Source organism: Oryzias latipes, chromosome 4 (genome assembly GCF_053564925.1).
Source record: "Oryzias latipes strain Hd-rR chromosome 4, Olatipes_Hd-rR_3.1".
NCBI classification, from domain to species: Eukaryota; Metazoa; Chordata; class Actinopteri; order Beloniformes; family Adrianichthyidae; genus Oryzias; species Oryzias latipes.
Window position 1 is genome coordinate 18,304,934 of NC_136240.1, and position 14,263 is coordinate 18,319,196.

Below are 14,263 nucleotides of genomic sequence, written 5' to 3' on the forward strand. Positions count from 1 at the left end.
GGGGGTCTTAAGTCAGCAGCTGCAGACACGGGGCAAGAGGCATCAGACAATTTCCCTTCATTTTTCAACTAGAAGATAAACAACTTTTCTCACACCCACACAACATCAGGACACTAGAACCACCAGGAAATCCACCATAAATTATGGTAAACCTGGTAAACCTGTTAAAGTTACTGGAAAAAGATCATAAGAGTCAGAGAGGCTGTAAACTTTAGGGGAAAAAAACGTTTTATTTTAGGAGATCAAAAAATGTGTTGGCTGTGTTTGTGATTCCTAGACTGCTATCAAGATGAATACATTTTTGTGCCATTACTCTATGGCAAAAACACATATTACACAAATCACTGGCTTTTACAAAAAAGAAAAAAAAATCCTAATCAAGTTTTTTTATGGCATGGATTTAGAACGTGTGTTTTTCTTTGACCATACCATTAAAATTTAAAAAGTATTCAAAATAATTTGAATTTTTGCACGTGATCCATCGTTAAAAAGAATATATTGTTTAACCTGTGACCTGTTTATTCATTTCTTTCGGAAAGAGACATTATCCCTCCCTGACTGGTAAAAACAAGGATTTTTCTTTGTTCTTCTTAAAATATTTGTTTCTTCTGTATCCACGTTTCCCAGTGCTTTTAAAGTACTACTGGAAATCCTAAAGAAAAAAAATACCTTAAACTCAAAGCATTTGACCAAAGACCCCTTTTCAATAGAAAGACAATTATAGCCTTAAATATGAATACTAATTGGTGGTTTTGGTCAAACATGACTTCTTTTATTTTATTTAAATGATATTAACATGGAGGGATTCGTTTTTTTTTGTTTTTTTTTTAAAGACTTAATGACACGTGAGAAATCCCAAAAATAATGACCACAGTGGAAATTTGAGCAAATACAGTTAAAGTATTTCCTTGAAGTTCCCATGTAGATTTTGTCGTTCTTGCACAGCAATGGTAAAACGATTGATCTCCACCCCCCAAATTGCAATAGGACTTTATGAAATGCAATCATCTGGCAAAGAATGGCTGCAAAACGACTGCATGTTCAAGGATAAGGTGTTGACGTGGTGGAGGCTTTAGTGGGCGTCTATACTGATTATAGACCGAGGTGAAAAACCCACACTGAGACTTGCCTATAAGAGTAATGCGCATGCTGTTTCCTCAGGAAGCTGAGATTCTTGATGATGCACATCAGAATGGTTAATGCATTGAGTGGTCTCTCACAACAAGGTATTTTATGGTTAGAAGAGCAGAATATGACCTTTGGTTTACAACTGGCTGCAAACCATACACCTGTGAAGTGCCGCTGAAGTGTTGGATACTGGACAAACCAAAGTGTGCTATTAATAGTCCTTTTACTCAACAATATCCTGGTCAAGCTGTGAAGAGCCTCTGGCAATCTAATTGAAAATATATCTATTAAAAAAAACCGTGTCTAGTATTGTATTCTAAAATACTGGCTTATACACAAAAGGTTATGTTATGTTATTTTTCTATAAAGTTCCTATAAGAGACCTGATCTTTCATAAATACAAATGTAATTTTCCCCTCCTTTTGACATCAAATTTGGCACTAAATTATGTTTTTTTATGTAAATTAAAAAAACAACAAGAATGTCTGATTTTCAACATGAAGTGTAAAAATGCTCTCTTTTTAATTAAAAAAAAATAAGAAATGTCTTTACATTTTGGACTTTTGGGATTAATGAAAAAATAGTTAAATATAGACTCTTGTGATTAAAAAGACATAAAAGCAAGAATTCATATATTTGCAATTACATTTTTACTATAACATGCTGGCTAAATCAGTCATATGTGTTGTAGAGGGTTATTACCCAGTTCACTTGGTTTCATTGAGCTTTGCGTAACAAAACCTATTTTTGACACCATGTTGCACATTATTAAACATTATCAACAACGTTTTGTGATTGTTTGTGTAAGACGGGATGGTGTTTGTGGTTGAGGGTACCCCCCAAAAAGCTCAGTATTTGTCATTTACATTTTAGAATCGTTGAAAGTGTGTTGACTGAAAGGGCCAAATGACGTTGTGAGTCACGGACGCAGCAGCCAATCAGCGACCGAGTTCTTAAGACCTACGCTGATTTCGGGAAAGGGGACGGTACTTGTCAGGAAGCGTTAGCACGACCAGATGAGGGCTAATTCTTCGGTTAGACTTAGCAACATTGAGAAAAAAGCGGGGTCAACCGTCACTTTATTTTCGGATAACTTCCCACTGGATTGTTTCACATCAAGGAAAAGGCGACAAATAGTCGAAAGACGTCGAGAAAGGGAACCAACTCAGTGACTGCGTCTCATGTTCTAAACGAAACGGAAGTTGCCAGCTGTCTGGCGACGCTTGCTAGGTGAGCAAATAATCGTATAAAATGTTTCCATCGAAAGCATATGCACTCCGCTGAGCTATGTCCTTTATTTCTTATCGCTTTATCTGCCTTTTTTTAGTTGCCATTCTAACAAACTCTTTAACTTGCTAAACGGGAGTCCACTCGAGGGGGAAAAAAATCAACCATATCATTGATGTCTTCAGTTCTGACAGACCGACATGTTGGTACTTGTACTGTTGTCTGTATGTAGTTACTGTAAAGGGAACGAGAGGGAAGACCATTAAATAGTCGGTTAATAGTGAGAACGGAAAAGTCGAGGATGGCTTGGAAGGTTTTATGATCATGCATTGAGAATTTTTTATCTATGCTCTAGTGCCACCATAACTTACGTCACACCTAAGTAAAAAGAAAAATAATTTTTTTTTGTTGTCGATCTTGCTCTAACTGATTTAAATTTACCGTAGTGCATTTCAAGTAGCTAATAGTGTTTAATGTGGTATTTAGATGGAATGTAGTCAAGAATTTTTCACAACTACCCATAACATCCCCCTCCCTTAAAAAAACGTAATCCATAAAGTTTTAGTCTGTTCTTTCGCAATAATTGTTCAGAAATTAATGCGTAATTAATTACTTCGTTATAGACCCCGTACAATAAAAACAATGTTTTTAACATGGCCTTGCGCCATTTTTCTAATACACAATTTAATGTAATATTTCGTTTCTTAATGTTTATTTACTTTAGATCCATTTACATCTTTGTTTCCCTCATCTGAGTTGACATCTAGCTCAAAACTGTACAAGTGGATGGCTAAAGCTCGCCATTTTTGTTGCACCGGTAAAGTTAGCGGTGGGGGGAGAGTGTAAACAAATGTATGATGGGAAGTCGGGGAAGGCTTACTCTGTACCAACACTCCCACCCACGACTTAGATGACAGATTTCTAACGAAGTACTGCTGCTCTGCAGAAACTATGTCTTATAAAACAACAAGGTTTTTTTTTTTTGACGTTGTCTAAAAAAGGCATAATTATAGATAAAAGACTACTGGGAACGATTTTTACAAAAGATAATTGGAATGGGACTTAAAGACACAAACCATTTAAAACATATTCTATTCATTGCCATTCTTTTCTTTCTTTCTTTTCAAGATAACTTGTAAAAATCTAAATCAACAATTCATTGTATATTTTTTAACTTAAGCCACTTTGTGATGTCATCTTGCTTAGTTTGTTCTAGTGTGTATGCACTTAAAAGCAATAATAAATTTTTTGTCTTTCTAAATTTAACTTATTGTAGTAGGAAGAGAAACTTATCTCTATTCTTTGGCATTTACAATGCTTATAACATTAATACACACATAAAACGGTATTATCGATTCATCTTTTAATGTGATAACTTGGTTGCCCTTCACAATAATGTCTCAACAGTGCATGTTCTTATCATGTAGTTTATTTTCTTTGTGGTGGTTTCACAGCCTTCACTAATTTTGATGACATCTGATGGAAACTCAAAAAACATTTACCAGTTTAATGTCATTACTTACAATGATGAGCATAGATTATTATTTTTATGGTTAATGGTATTAAAGCCGGTGTTCTGCTCTAGAACTGTTTTGTTTAGTCCTGTTCTTTTTTACTACCTTGTTTTTTGCTTTTAACCAAGTCCTGATTAAGACATTGTAGATACTAATTTCTCAAATTGGTCGGTTAAATAATAAAAAATAGACAGTGTATGGTCTTTTGGTCTTTTACATGTGTAATTCAAAGCCTTTACTAAGCTTTTCTGGTTTAAAAAAAGCTGTTGGTTGGACATAAAAACACGTTTCTCTTTGGTAGTCTACGTTTGATAAGTTCACATTCCATAACAGATTTGCATTAAGAGGTTTTAAAGCCATGCTTCCAAACAAAATAACCTTCAGGTCATATAAACAGTTGACATAAGCATTCAGTCAAATATTTACACAATGAAGGGTCTACCAGAGTTTTTACAAATGTGTACATTTGAACATTACTGTCCCTGAGTCTAAAATGTGCACAAACATAAGTACATTTCAACATTAAATTATTTTGATTTCAACTGTCTCAACAGTAGTAAATCAAGTGCAATAGATTTATTTTAGTCAGATATTGGTTTTGACTTCATAAAATCACAGTGGGTCTTTTATTGGCTTACTCTGATCAGTTGATTGATGGGTTTAGTCTCAACAAAAACCATATGTTTTACTGTTGAACCAGAAGTAATAAAAGCACCAAAGCTGAATGAAAGCTAGAATTAAGTGGGCTTTTGTTCTGCCTGTTGTGTAAACCTCAAAGCTATACAGAAATTTGTTTTCAAACACTAGAAGTGAAAGTAAAAAGAAAAAACAACCTAAAGACTAAAAGTCTCATGGGGTTTCCCGTTAGTATAAAAATACCTCTGTTTGATGTCCTCCATCAATGGGTGAATGCTAGGGCTGCACGATACAAGGAAAGCTTGCGATATTAGTGATCTTTATTTCGATGACAATAAAACTATATAGCAAAGCAACCAAAAACATAATTTCCTTTTAACTGCAACAGTTTAAATAAGTGTCAAAATAACTTAAATTATATTCCAACATTGGCAACAACTTCTGGACATATTTCCACCTACACAACCTAGACATTAAAGCCATTGAGATCTTTTTGGTCTTTTGCATGTCCACTTGGGTCTGAAGCATAACAGGTAGGTTGGTGTGAGCTACTTGGGTGTCTGAAACTAATAGAGCTGTAATAACAGCAAGTTTACTGAATCTTCTGAGTCTGAACCTGTTCCACATGTCTTTTGACTATGGGGCATTTAATATGTGGTTTAGGACTCAACTAATGTAAACAATGAAACAAATTGTCTTGTAGATTTCCTTCTGTCTTGTTTTGATAAGCTGTCACATGGTACGCATTTAGAGCAGGGATATTTCGTGAGGAATTGGAGGTTAGCTTTATTAAATATGTTTACAAAATTTACTTAAGTATAAAACTTAACATAGTAGTTACTCATAGTCGTAGTCACTCATGATAGGGCTACACATGAATCCAAAGCTCATCATATTTGTACAGACAAAAAATGGTGATCACAGTCTCAATATATAAAAAAAGAAAAAGCATCATAAAATCTTTTCAAAGATTGCAATCCATGCAACGGTATTAACCATTTGTTGGACATAATGTGTTGTTTTTTCACTGTATCTGACAACAGACAGCTGCTGACATCATCAGAAATAACACATTCCATCCTATGGATCATGAACTTTTTGGGATGTTATTTGCTTTTTTTAGCTGCTTATTGTCCAAGACAGTATTATGAACAAATCATTCTTATAAGTTTATTATGTAGGGGAGGGGACGAGCCCAAAAATTCATCTCATGCCATGTATCATGCATAAGGCTTTTTCATCTTGAGAAAAAGTTATAGGTCAGTGGTCATAGGAATACATAGAAAAGGTTTATGTTTGTTGTGTTTGTTTTCTTTCTTACATGGTGTGGCTTTAAGAATAAATAGGTATTTAAAAAATATTTTGGACATAAATTTGAAAAAAGTTTACTGGAGTCGTATAAGACCATGAAAAACGACAAGATAACATTTTTATTTAGGTTTTATTGATATTAAAAAAACAAACAAACAACTGTTTTCTGATTAATAGGTTTATATTACATTTCTATTTCCACATATTGAGGATTACATCTTAGACATTCCTGATTCTTTGCACATTAGCACTCGGATCAATCAGATCTAATATTTTTTAGTGTTTTATTAGGAAAGTATATGTGTATATAAAACACTAAAATAAAAAACATCTAACAGTGTGTTGATATTTAACAAATACATCCAATTTTTTGCACTTTTTCGTTTAGGTTTTCATGAGTCTTGTGATTAAATGCTATGGTAATACTGCATAGAGAAAAAATGTGATGTTGTGATGTTTGCTGTTTTATATTGTTTTATATGCCGGTATATGTTTTACTTTATCTTCCAGGAGCTTAATGTCAACAACAGGTGTTATGGAGTTGAGCAGGCAACTCTGTTTAAAAATGAGGAAAAATAAGGGGGTCCGAAGCTCGACCCCTCCTGCCTCCATTCCAGGCTTGGAAATTCAGTTTTACTCTCATGGGCCCAAGCTGCAGTACTCCCCAGGATGCTACATCGCTGAGGATATATGTATGGCAGCAGCTAAGCATTGCTGTAAGTAAATAACATGCAAACAAAAGTTTAAACAATATTTTTTTAAATCTAATTCTTGGTTTTATCATCAGGATTAAAAAAAAATCAAAAACTGTAACTGAATTTTCTAATTTTGTTTTAATTTTTGAAATTGTTTTTAGGATGTTTTTAAATACTACTGTGAAAAGATTTTCAACACTCTTTGGTTTTTGCTCAGAACCTTATGACTTTGATACATTAATGGTCTATCAATTTGCATTTAACTGATCAAATCAAATGAAGTCTTTTACTTAACAAAAGGTTAGACCTTTACTTTCCTTAGACTTAATGGGTATGATCTCTTGTTGTGAGATTGCCGTGCCAGTTTAATCGATCTGACTCTGCAAGCTTGAACCTGAATAGCCATGTTTGATATCTTTAGTGTTCAAATAGTTAGATCCACATTTCGATTAGTCTTTTTCAAAAATATTCTTTTTTTTTGGGGGGGGGGCTTGTATAATTATGCATCATTGTGTTAGTCATTGAAAGGAAAATAAAATGCATTAGATCCCAAAATGCTCTTATCGGATCAATATTTCCCTCTTTGTGGTGTACGAATAGTACATAGTTTTCTATTGCAAAGTGAAGTCATTAACAGTTCAATAGGAATACTTCTCTTGTTTTTTCTTTTTCTCCCCCAACCATTAGCGTTATAAACTATGTTTAATTTAAGTTTTGACCTTTTTTCTGTTTTTTATTGAAACATGTCTTTCACATTAAGAGTCTGTACATCCGGAAGTTAGTTGTTCCTGAATGTAAAAAATCCGCTGCATTGTAGAATGAAACTACCGTAATGTTGACCTATTAATCTTTTTCAGAAACTGCTTTATTCCTTAAGTTGTTAAACTTTCAGCACACTTTTTAAATATTAAACATTTTCCCTTTTTTCTTTGGCTCAGCAATCACTCCTTTGTGCCACAATTTGTTTGCCCTGTACGATGAAACAACTGGTGTTTGGTACCCGCCCAGCTACGAGTTCAAGGTCACAGATGAAACCAATCTCAAGTTACACTATCGTATGAGGTAAGAATGATGTCACAGCTGAAACAACAATTCTGTTCAGTTTGTGTTCCAATCTTCAAAGCTGATTTTTGATTCACTGGGAAATATGCAGATATAGTATGTGACAGTTTAAGCCTTTAAACCAGTGTTTGATTTTTCTGTTGAACGCCTGTCTACCGACCCACGCTTCACTGCTAGATCTCCAGTTTCTCCAACAGAAATATACAAATTAATTTGATTATATAAATAAAAACACTTTGTTTTAAAAATAATTTTACATTCACTTATTGTTGAGAGAGCATGGCTCTTCATATTGCTTTTCATATGCCTTTCTCTTCAGGTGCACAGGTGCACCGTTGGATGTTTGCAAAAGGAATGACGGATTTATTTTCATCCATATTTTAAAAGTCTGGAACATGAGAAAATCAATTATGTTATTATCCTGCTCTGGGGATGTAATCACAAGATTATACTTTGTAATACAATAAACAAGATGGGTGTTTTTTTTTACATGTTAACGAGTCAAATGTCTTTGTAGCCACACAGAGCCAAAGCCAACAGCAGGAAGGATGTGGAGAGCATCCTATTCTAGTGGTTTGAACTTGCTCATTTGTGCCAGTGTATCAGTGCTCAAACAGGCATGACAGTATATAACAAATCAATAGTTTTTATCTTATGCTAGAATTCACAACTTAATCCTTTTAGAAAAAACGTATTTTTTAGTGAAAATCCTTGACTGCACATGAGAACTGGACCAAGTGAGTGAGATGTCACCCATAATTATGGCTTTGTCTGGCTCCAGCAAAATAATGTCAATTCAGATGCCATTTATTTTGCTATGTAAGTTTTCCTCATATCCTGCAGTCCTACCCCCTGCCACTTGAAAGTGGGCTCTAGAAAATATGTCAAACGTTTCGAACGTTCGGCGTGGGCAGCCAGCAGGCACCACATACTTTTATGGAGGTATCTGATTAGTCACTTGAATAATTTTCTCATCTAATTTTTTGATGATTGGCTCAAAGTAAAGGCATGGCAAAGTTTGAAGTGTTTTTTACAGTGCCCCAGCTTTTTTTTACCTTTATTTTTGCACCATGTCTCATTCTCATGTTGAGGATGATGTTCCCATCAAAAGATGATATTGTGCAAGCAGCGTTTGTGCAAGGAAGAAACCTTTCATTGTGGTGTCGGTCACACTTCCTCTTTCTCAGTGCTCTGCTTAAAGAAAACTATCTGTGCATGGAGCCAAAATAGGGCACGCAGTGTCTGTGCGTTTGAGCATGTTGTTGCAAATTGTCACTGTGGGCCAAACAGGTACTACTTTTCAGAAGGTCAGGTCCTAACACTAACATGGTCTGTTGCTTGGACAACTGGTAAAGAAGGATTTATAGAAAAGGAAGCATTATTACGCATTTTAAGTTAGACTAAGAATTCCCATTGGCTTCAGCTGAAAAAGCCATTCATTCAGTTATACAATACTCTAAAGATGTAGCAAGATGTATTCCTCCAACCTTCTTATAGTTTGAAGAGAAACCAAAATGGTCAAAACTTACAAACAAATAAATGTTGATGTTGTCAGTTATAGCTTTCAGTTTCATGTATAAGTGTAAGTGAATGTTTCAGAATAATAAAAAAAAAAGTTAGGGTCATTAGGAGTTCTCAGTTTTAGTAATTGCTTATGATACAGGAAGCAATCAAATATCCAGCTCATACTTGCAAGTGCAGATAAAGCCTCCATGCATCCTAAGCAGAGTTAACACTTTATCTTTTACCTTTATGGCTTCCTAAACGTAGTTTTGTGTATTATTCAGCAGGAGTTCTCTATGTATTATCATTGTTTTAGAATTTTACCATCTAAATGAGACATCAATGTTTAAAAACTAATTGAGTCATATATTTATTAGTAAACTTGCAGTATATTTCTTTTCCTCATTTATATTCATTTTTATGTTTTGTCTCTTTATAAGGTTTTATTTCAGGAACTGGCATGGCACCGCTGAAGGAGAGTCGCCAGTTTGGAGGCACTGCATCAGTAAACTCAGAGGGCAGGGCAATCAGAAAACCCCAGAGGGAACACCTCTTTTTGATGGTGGTTCTTTGGATTACCTGTTTGAACAGGTCTGTGATGGCCAGAAGACATCAACTGTTCACTGTGACTTTTTTTCAGTTGACATTGTTTTTTATTTTTACATTGACTTTAAAAAAACCTCTTTCTTTGGCATTGCGTAAAGCTTCAATGGGTTTGGGTTTTTATGGTTGGAAAAAAGTTCTGCTTGACTGGAATGCATCTAGCATTAGAGGAGTTGCTCCTAGCTTAATGAGCTGTAAAATTCCAGTGTAACTTGAAGTGGTTGTTCTGCCAAGTTTGAGATGAAGGAATTTAAAAAAGACTTCCCGGTAGCTGAGTGTAGATCATCAATTCCACAGATTTTGTGCATTCACGTATTTAAACCTTTGACAGTATTTGCATCCTAATTGGCTGGCTGAAATAAATAAATCTATTTATTATTGGAAGGTGTGATGGTGAGAAAAATTGTCTTTTTCTTTTACACCTTTATATAATAATAATATTTGCTCTGCCAAAAGCTGCAGATGAACTGGAAAAAAAAGTTTGACTGTTAAAGGAAAGAATTGTTTTTAACAGCGTGGTAGTTCTAATTATTAATAAATCCACCGTCAGAGTTGTAGTATCATAGGACGAGGGTAATCATTATTATTAATTTAATTATGTCATTTGTTGGCCTCAAACAGCAGAAAAGAGAAAATATGAATATCTAAATTTAATAAGGTTTCTTCAAGTTTCTTTTAACGTCCTATAGATCGTAGTCAGGGGTCTTTCAAGGACATTTTGTAAATATTGAAATACAGTAGAACTTTGAAGTTTAAAAGATAGTACAAATAAAATGTTTTAGGTTAGTGAAAGGGCTATCACTGTTCAATCTTCAAAGAAGAAGAAGTGTTTATTTTTTATAAATTAAAAAAGAAATGCTTTTTTAATATTAACATTTCTAAGTTGTGTTTTATTAAATTACTTTAATTTATTGTTTTTTTACACATTGTTTTTGCTATGTAAATGTGCTTTGGATTGATTTTAAAAAGCTAAATGCATACATTTTGTGTTGTAAAGGCTAAGCATGACTTTAAGATGGGAATGGTTCCACTGAGAAACGTCCAGTCAGAGACAGAGCAGCATGAAATCGAAAACGAGTGCTTAGGGATGGCTGTGCTCGCCATCACTCACAACGCCTTGGCCACAAATACGCCTATGTCCACCATATATCGTGATTACAGGTATGCCTTGCTCAAAATCTCCTGAAAATATTCATCAAGTCAAACATGCTTTAAAACATATGCATAACTGTCTTTTTTTCTGTATCTCCACCAGTTACAAAGACTTCATCCCAGAATCCCTGAACCGCAACATTAAACAGCGCAACATTTTGACTCGCGTCCGGATCAACAACGTGTTCAAGAAATTCCTCTGTGACTTCAACAATGGGACAGTTCAGGAGAGCAACATTACAACCTATGACCTGAAGATCAAGTACCTGGCTACGCTGGAGGGTTTGACCAGTGGCCTTGGCAGTGAGCTCATTGAGCCCACCACGCTCAGTGTGGTGCAGGAGGAAGAGCCCTGCAACGGTTACTATGGTAAGAATCAAAAAGCAACTCAGAGACAGACAAAAAAGAAAAACACACCAGATTTTCTTATGTCAAAGTTTTTGCAATATTTATCCCAGCGTTTTATTTTATTGGCTGCTTTTTTCCCCCACGTGTCTAAAAATAGAAGCACACCTGCTTTGGGTAACACACACATATGCCTAAAACATTCAAAGTGTTTGTTCAGTTACTGAAAGGTCAATGCGAATTAAACATGACCTTTACATTTCATTTGAATTGTCTCACTAGGGAACAGATGCAAAATCTAAAATGAAAGAAACAGGTTGTGCGCGTGTCATGTGATCCAAACCATCGCACACTAAACCAGACCACAGATCAAAATGTTATGCTCCTATACCAAATTAGTTTTGTTTGTGAAGCACACACTTGTGTTAGAAAGAGAAACAAACAAAATAAGCTAAATCATTTGACAAAAAAATGTATAAGTAAAATATGAGCTAATATTGGAGAATTTATGACTTTAACTTCTGCTTCTAGGGTACTCTAATCCGAGTCAGGGGCAGACTCAGAGTCAGAATATCCAGGAAAGCTGTGACATGCAAGTTCTTGTTACTGGCATTACTGGCATTTCTTGGAGGAAGAAACCAATTATAGTGAGTATAAATTAAGAAGACTTATGGCTTCTGTAGTTTCATGATATCAACTGATAAATAAGAATTGTTTCACTTTTGAATGTCATTACTGCTAATATTTGCCTTGTGCTTTTTTGGGAGTTCATCAACCTGTCTTTGAGTAAATGCAGCAGTTTACTTGTTACACTGAGCAAACAAAGTTAAATGTCAGGACTAACAGTTCACTTTAAAACAGGAGTCGACAATGTCCAAAGAGAATAAAAAGACAAAGAAGAACAAGCAAGACGGCAAACAGAAAAACGACAAGAAGACCAAAGCAAGCGAGGGCTGGGTGGTATTCTGTGACTTCTACGAGATCACACATACAGTCATCAAAGAGAAAACAGTCACCATCAAAAGCCAGGACAACAAGAAGATGGTGAGGCTCAATCACAGAGTATGAAAAAGAAACCCCAATAAAGGAATCACTTCTTTAATGCCAAAATATATGTTAAAGTTTCTTCAATAAGCCGATGAGATTTTCGTCTTTACAATTTACCCAATTATTATACCTTTTGTGGTGAAAACATAATAACTACAAATGTATGTTGTGCAAAAGCTCTACGAATTTGATATTCCAACAAATTATTACTAAAATATGAGTACATATATTGGTATATTTAAAGAAATTCTGCCCCAAATAAGTGTACCTCCAATAACACCATGACACAGTAAAACAGAAAAAAACTACCTGAATGCGTACCTTTCTCTTGTAAAAATACTTTTGCTCCTGCCCTGTCTTTACGTGATGACTCTGATGAATTCAGGTGGTACAATTGGCTTCCAGCCCAGAAGCGCTGTCCTTTGCGGCCCTTGTGGATGGGTACTTCAGGCTCACTGTAGATGCCCATCACTACCTGTGCAAGGAAGTTGCTCCAGCATCTGTGGTGAACAATATTAGGGATGGCTGCCATGGTCCTATTTGGTTAGTATCCACTACATTTTGATTTTTACTTTTTACTCAAATACATTTTTAAGGAACCTGTTTTAGGCAATTTCTTGCATTATTTTTTCTCTATGCAAAAAAGACTCACAACTTCTAAGTTAGGGTTGGTATGGTGACTCAATAAAGATGGACATTTGCTTGTTATTTTAACCATGTATCAACAAAATAAAAGCAACCTAATACAAACAAAGGTAGAGTACCATTTCTCGATGCACAAACTCTCTTTGTGCAAACAACAATTGGGTGTGGCAATGATTGCTGGCACTTTTAACTGTTCCAAAACAACATTGTTCTTTGACACTACAACTGAGTGAATTTCCTAATCAACAAACCAGTTTGTGGGGAATATCGGTAGATTCTCAACATAACTGTAGTAAAACCGGAACTATCAAGTCTGAAAGACTGATGGTGACTTTTTCCAGGTCTGCCATCTTGTTAAACAGCTGAATGTGTTGCTCCTCCTTCTGTAAACACCAGCCTCACACATCACTTTGCCAGTTTCTCCTGTTATTGTGCCAGGATTCACCTCTCCTGCTGCAGCTGAACAGAGAGCACACACTCCTCCTCCACAAAACCTGTTTGGTCACAAATAAATAAGAAAAAATGAACAACATATAAGAAAGATACTTACAGTAAAATCTAAACAAAGGGGTTTTACAACACTTAGTCTATTTGCAATTATTAGAAAATAACTTTTGTTCCTTCTCCAGTACGGAGTACGCTATCCAAAGGCTGCGTCAGGAGGGCAATGAAGACGGGTCCTACGTGCTCCGCTGGAGTTGCACCAACTTTGAGTTCATTATCATAACCGTCGTCTGTAATGAGGTTGGTTTCTTTCTTTTTTTTCCTTTTGTAGAAAAAGTATTCTGTGGAATTTTTTAAAAATCAAATAGTCTTTTTCATAAAACAGCAGATAGCATTCCTGAAAACAAGTGATTAAACCATTAAACCAGAGTGGTTGTTTTTTTACTTTTTAAGTTTGTAATAAAAAGGAAAAAAAATGTTGCTAATTTTCTACTGTAACTAGCATGGTGGAAGTTAGGAAACTGTGACATAAATGTGGCCTAAATCTTATACTAACAAAAAAATAGCACAACAGAGGTCTGTCTTCTGAAAGTCAATTCACATGGCTGTCTTAGTGGAGGATTGTTACTCTCCTTGTCTGCGAGTTTAAACATAAGACCATATGGACCAAAATAACCAGTGAGAACCTTCGTGGTTGAAACGTGATGCATAAGACGTGCGGCGGAAAAACATACATTTCTTTCACAGCAACAATGACAGACAACAAAGGCTGTATGTATGTTTATGATTGTGGTCAAACACAGAGTTGTGGGTTGTCTGCACCATGATGATACGAGCACTTTCTGATATCTGTGAGATAAGTTTGTCACAGAAATGCCGACAGCAGCAAAGCTGAGAGGTGAGTAGAACTGAGGCACAGAAACACTACTACCAATTTGTTTTGGGTCTACA

At 35.3% G+C, this 14,263-nt stretch overlaps 1 protein-coding gene across 1 annotated transcript in view; it reads left to right on the forward strand.

The window, feature by feature from the left end:
• The first annotated feature begins 1,999 nt into the window (after positions 1–1,999).
• Positions 2,000–14,263, forward strand: part of jak1 (Janus kinase 1) — a 30,311-nt gene continuing 18,047 nt past the window's right edge. The window contains exons 1-10 of the mRNA XM_004068019.5: positions 2,000–2,358; positions 6,327–6,532; positions 7,450–7,573; positions 9,517–9,667; positions 10,677–10,840; positions 10,935–11,200; positions 11,708–11,823; positions 12,038–12,220; positions 12,609–12,766; positions 13,498–13,612. Of these exons, the coding sequence (XP_004068067.1) occupies positions 6,334–6,532; positions 7,450–7,573; positions 9,517–9,667; positions 10,677–10,840; positions 10,935–11,200; positions 11,708–11,823; positions 12,038–12,220; positions 12,609–12,766; positions 13,498–13,612 (1,476 nt within the window). The 5' untranslated portion in view covers positions 2,000–2,358; positions 6,327–6,333. The remainder of the gene's footprint in view (positions 2,359–6,326; positions 6,533–7,449; positions 7,574–9,516; positions 9,668–10,676; positions 10,841–10,934; positions 11,201–11,707; positions 11,824–12,037; positions 12,221–12,608; positions 12,767–13,497; positions 13,613–14,263) is intronic.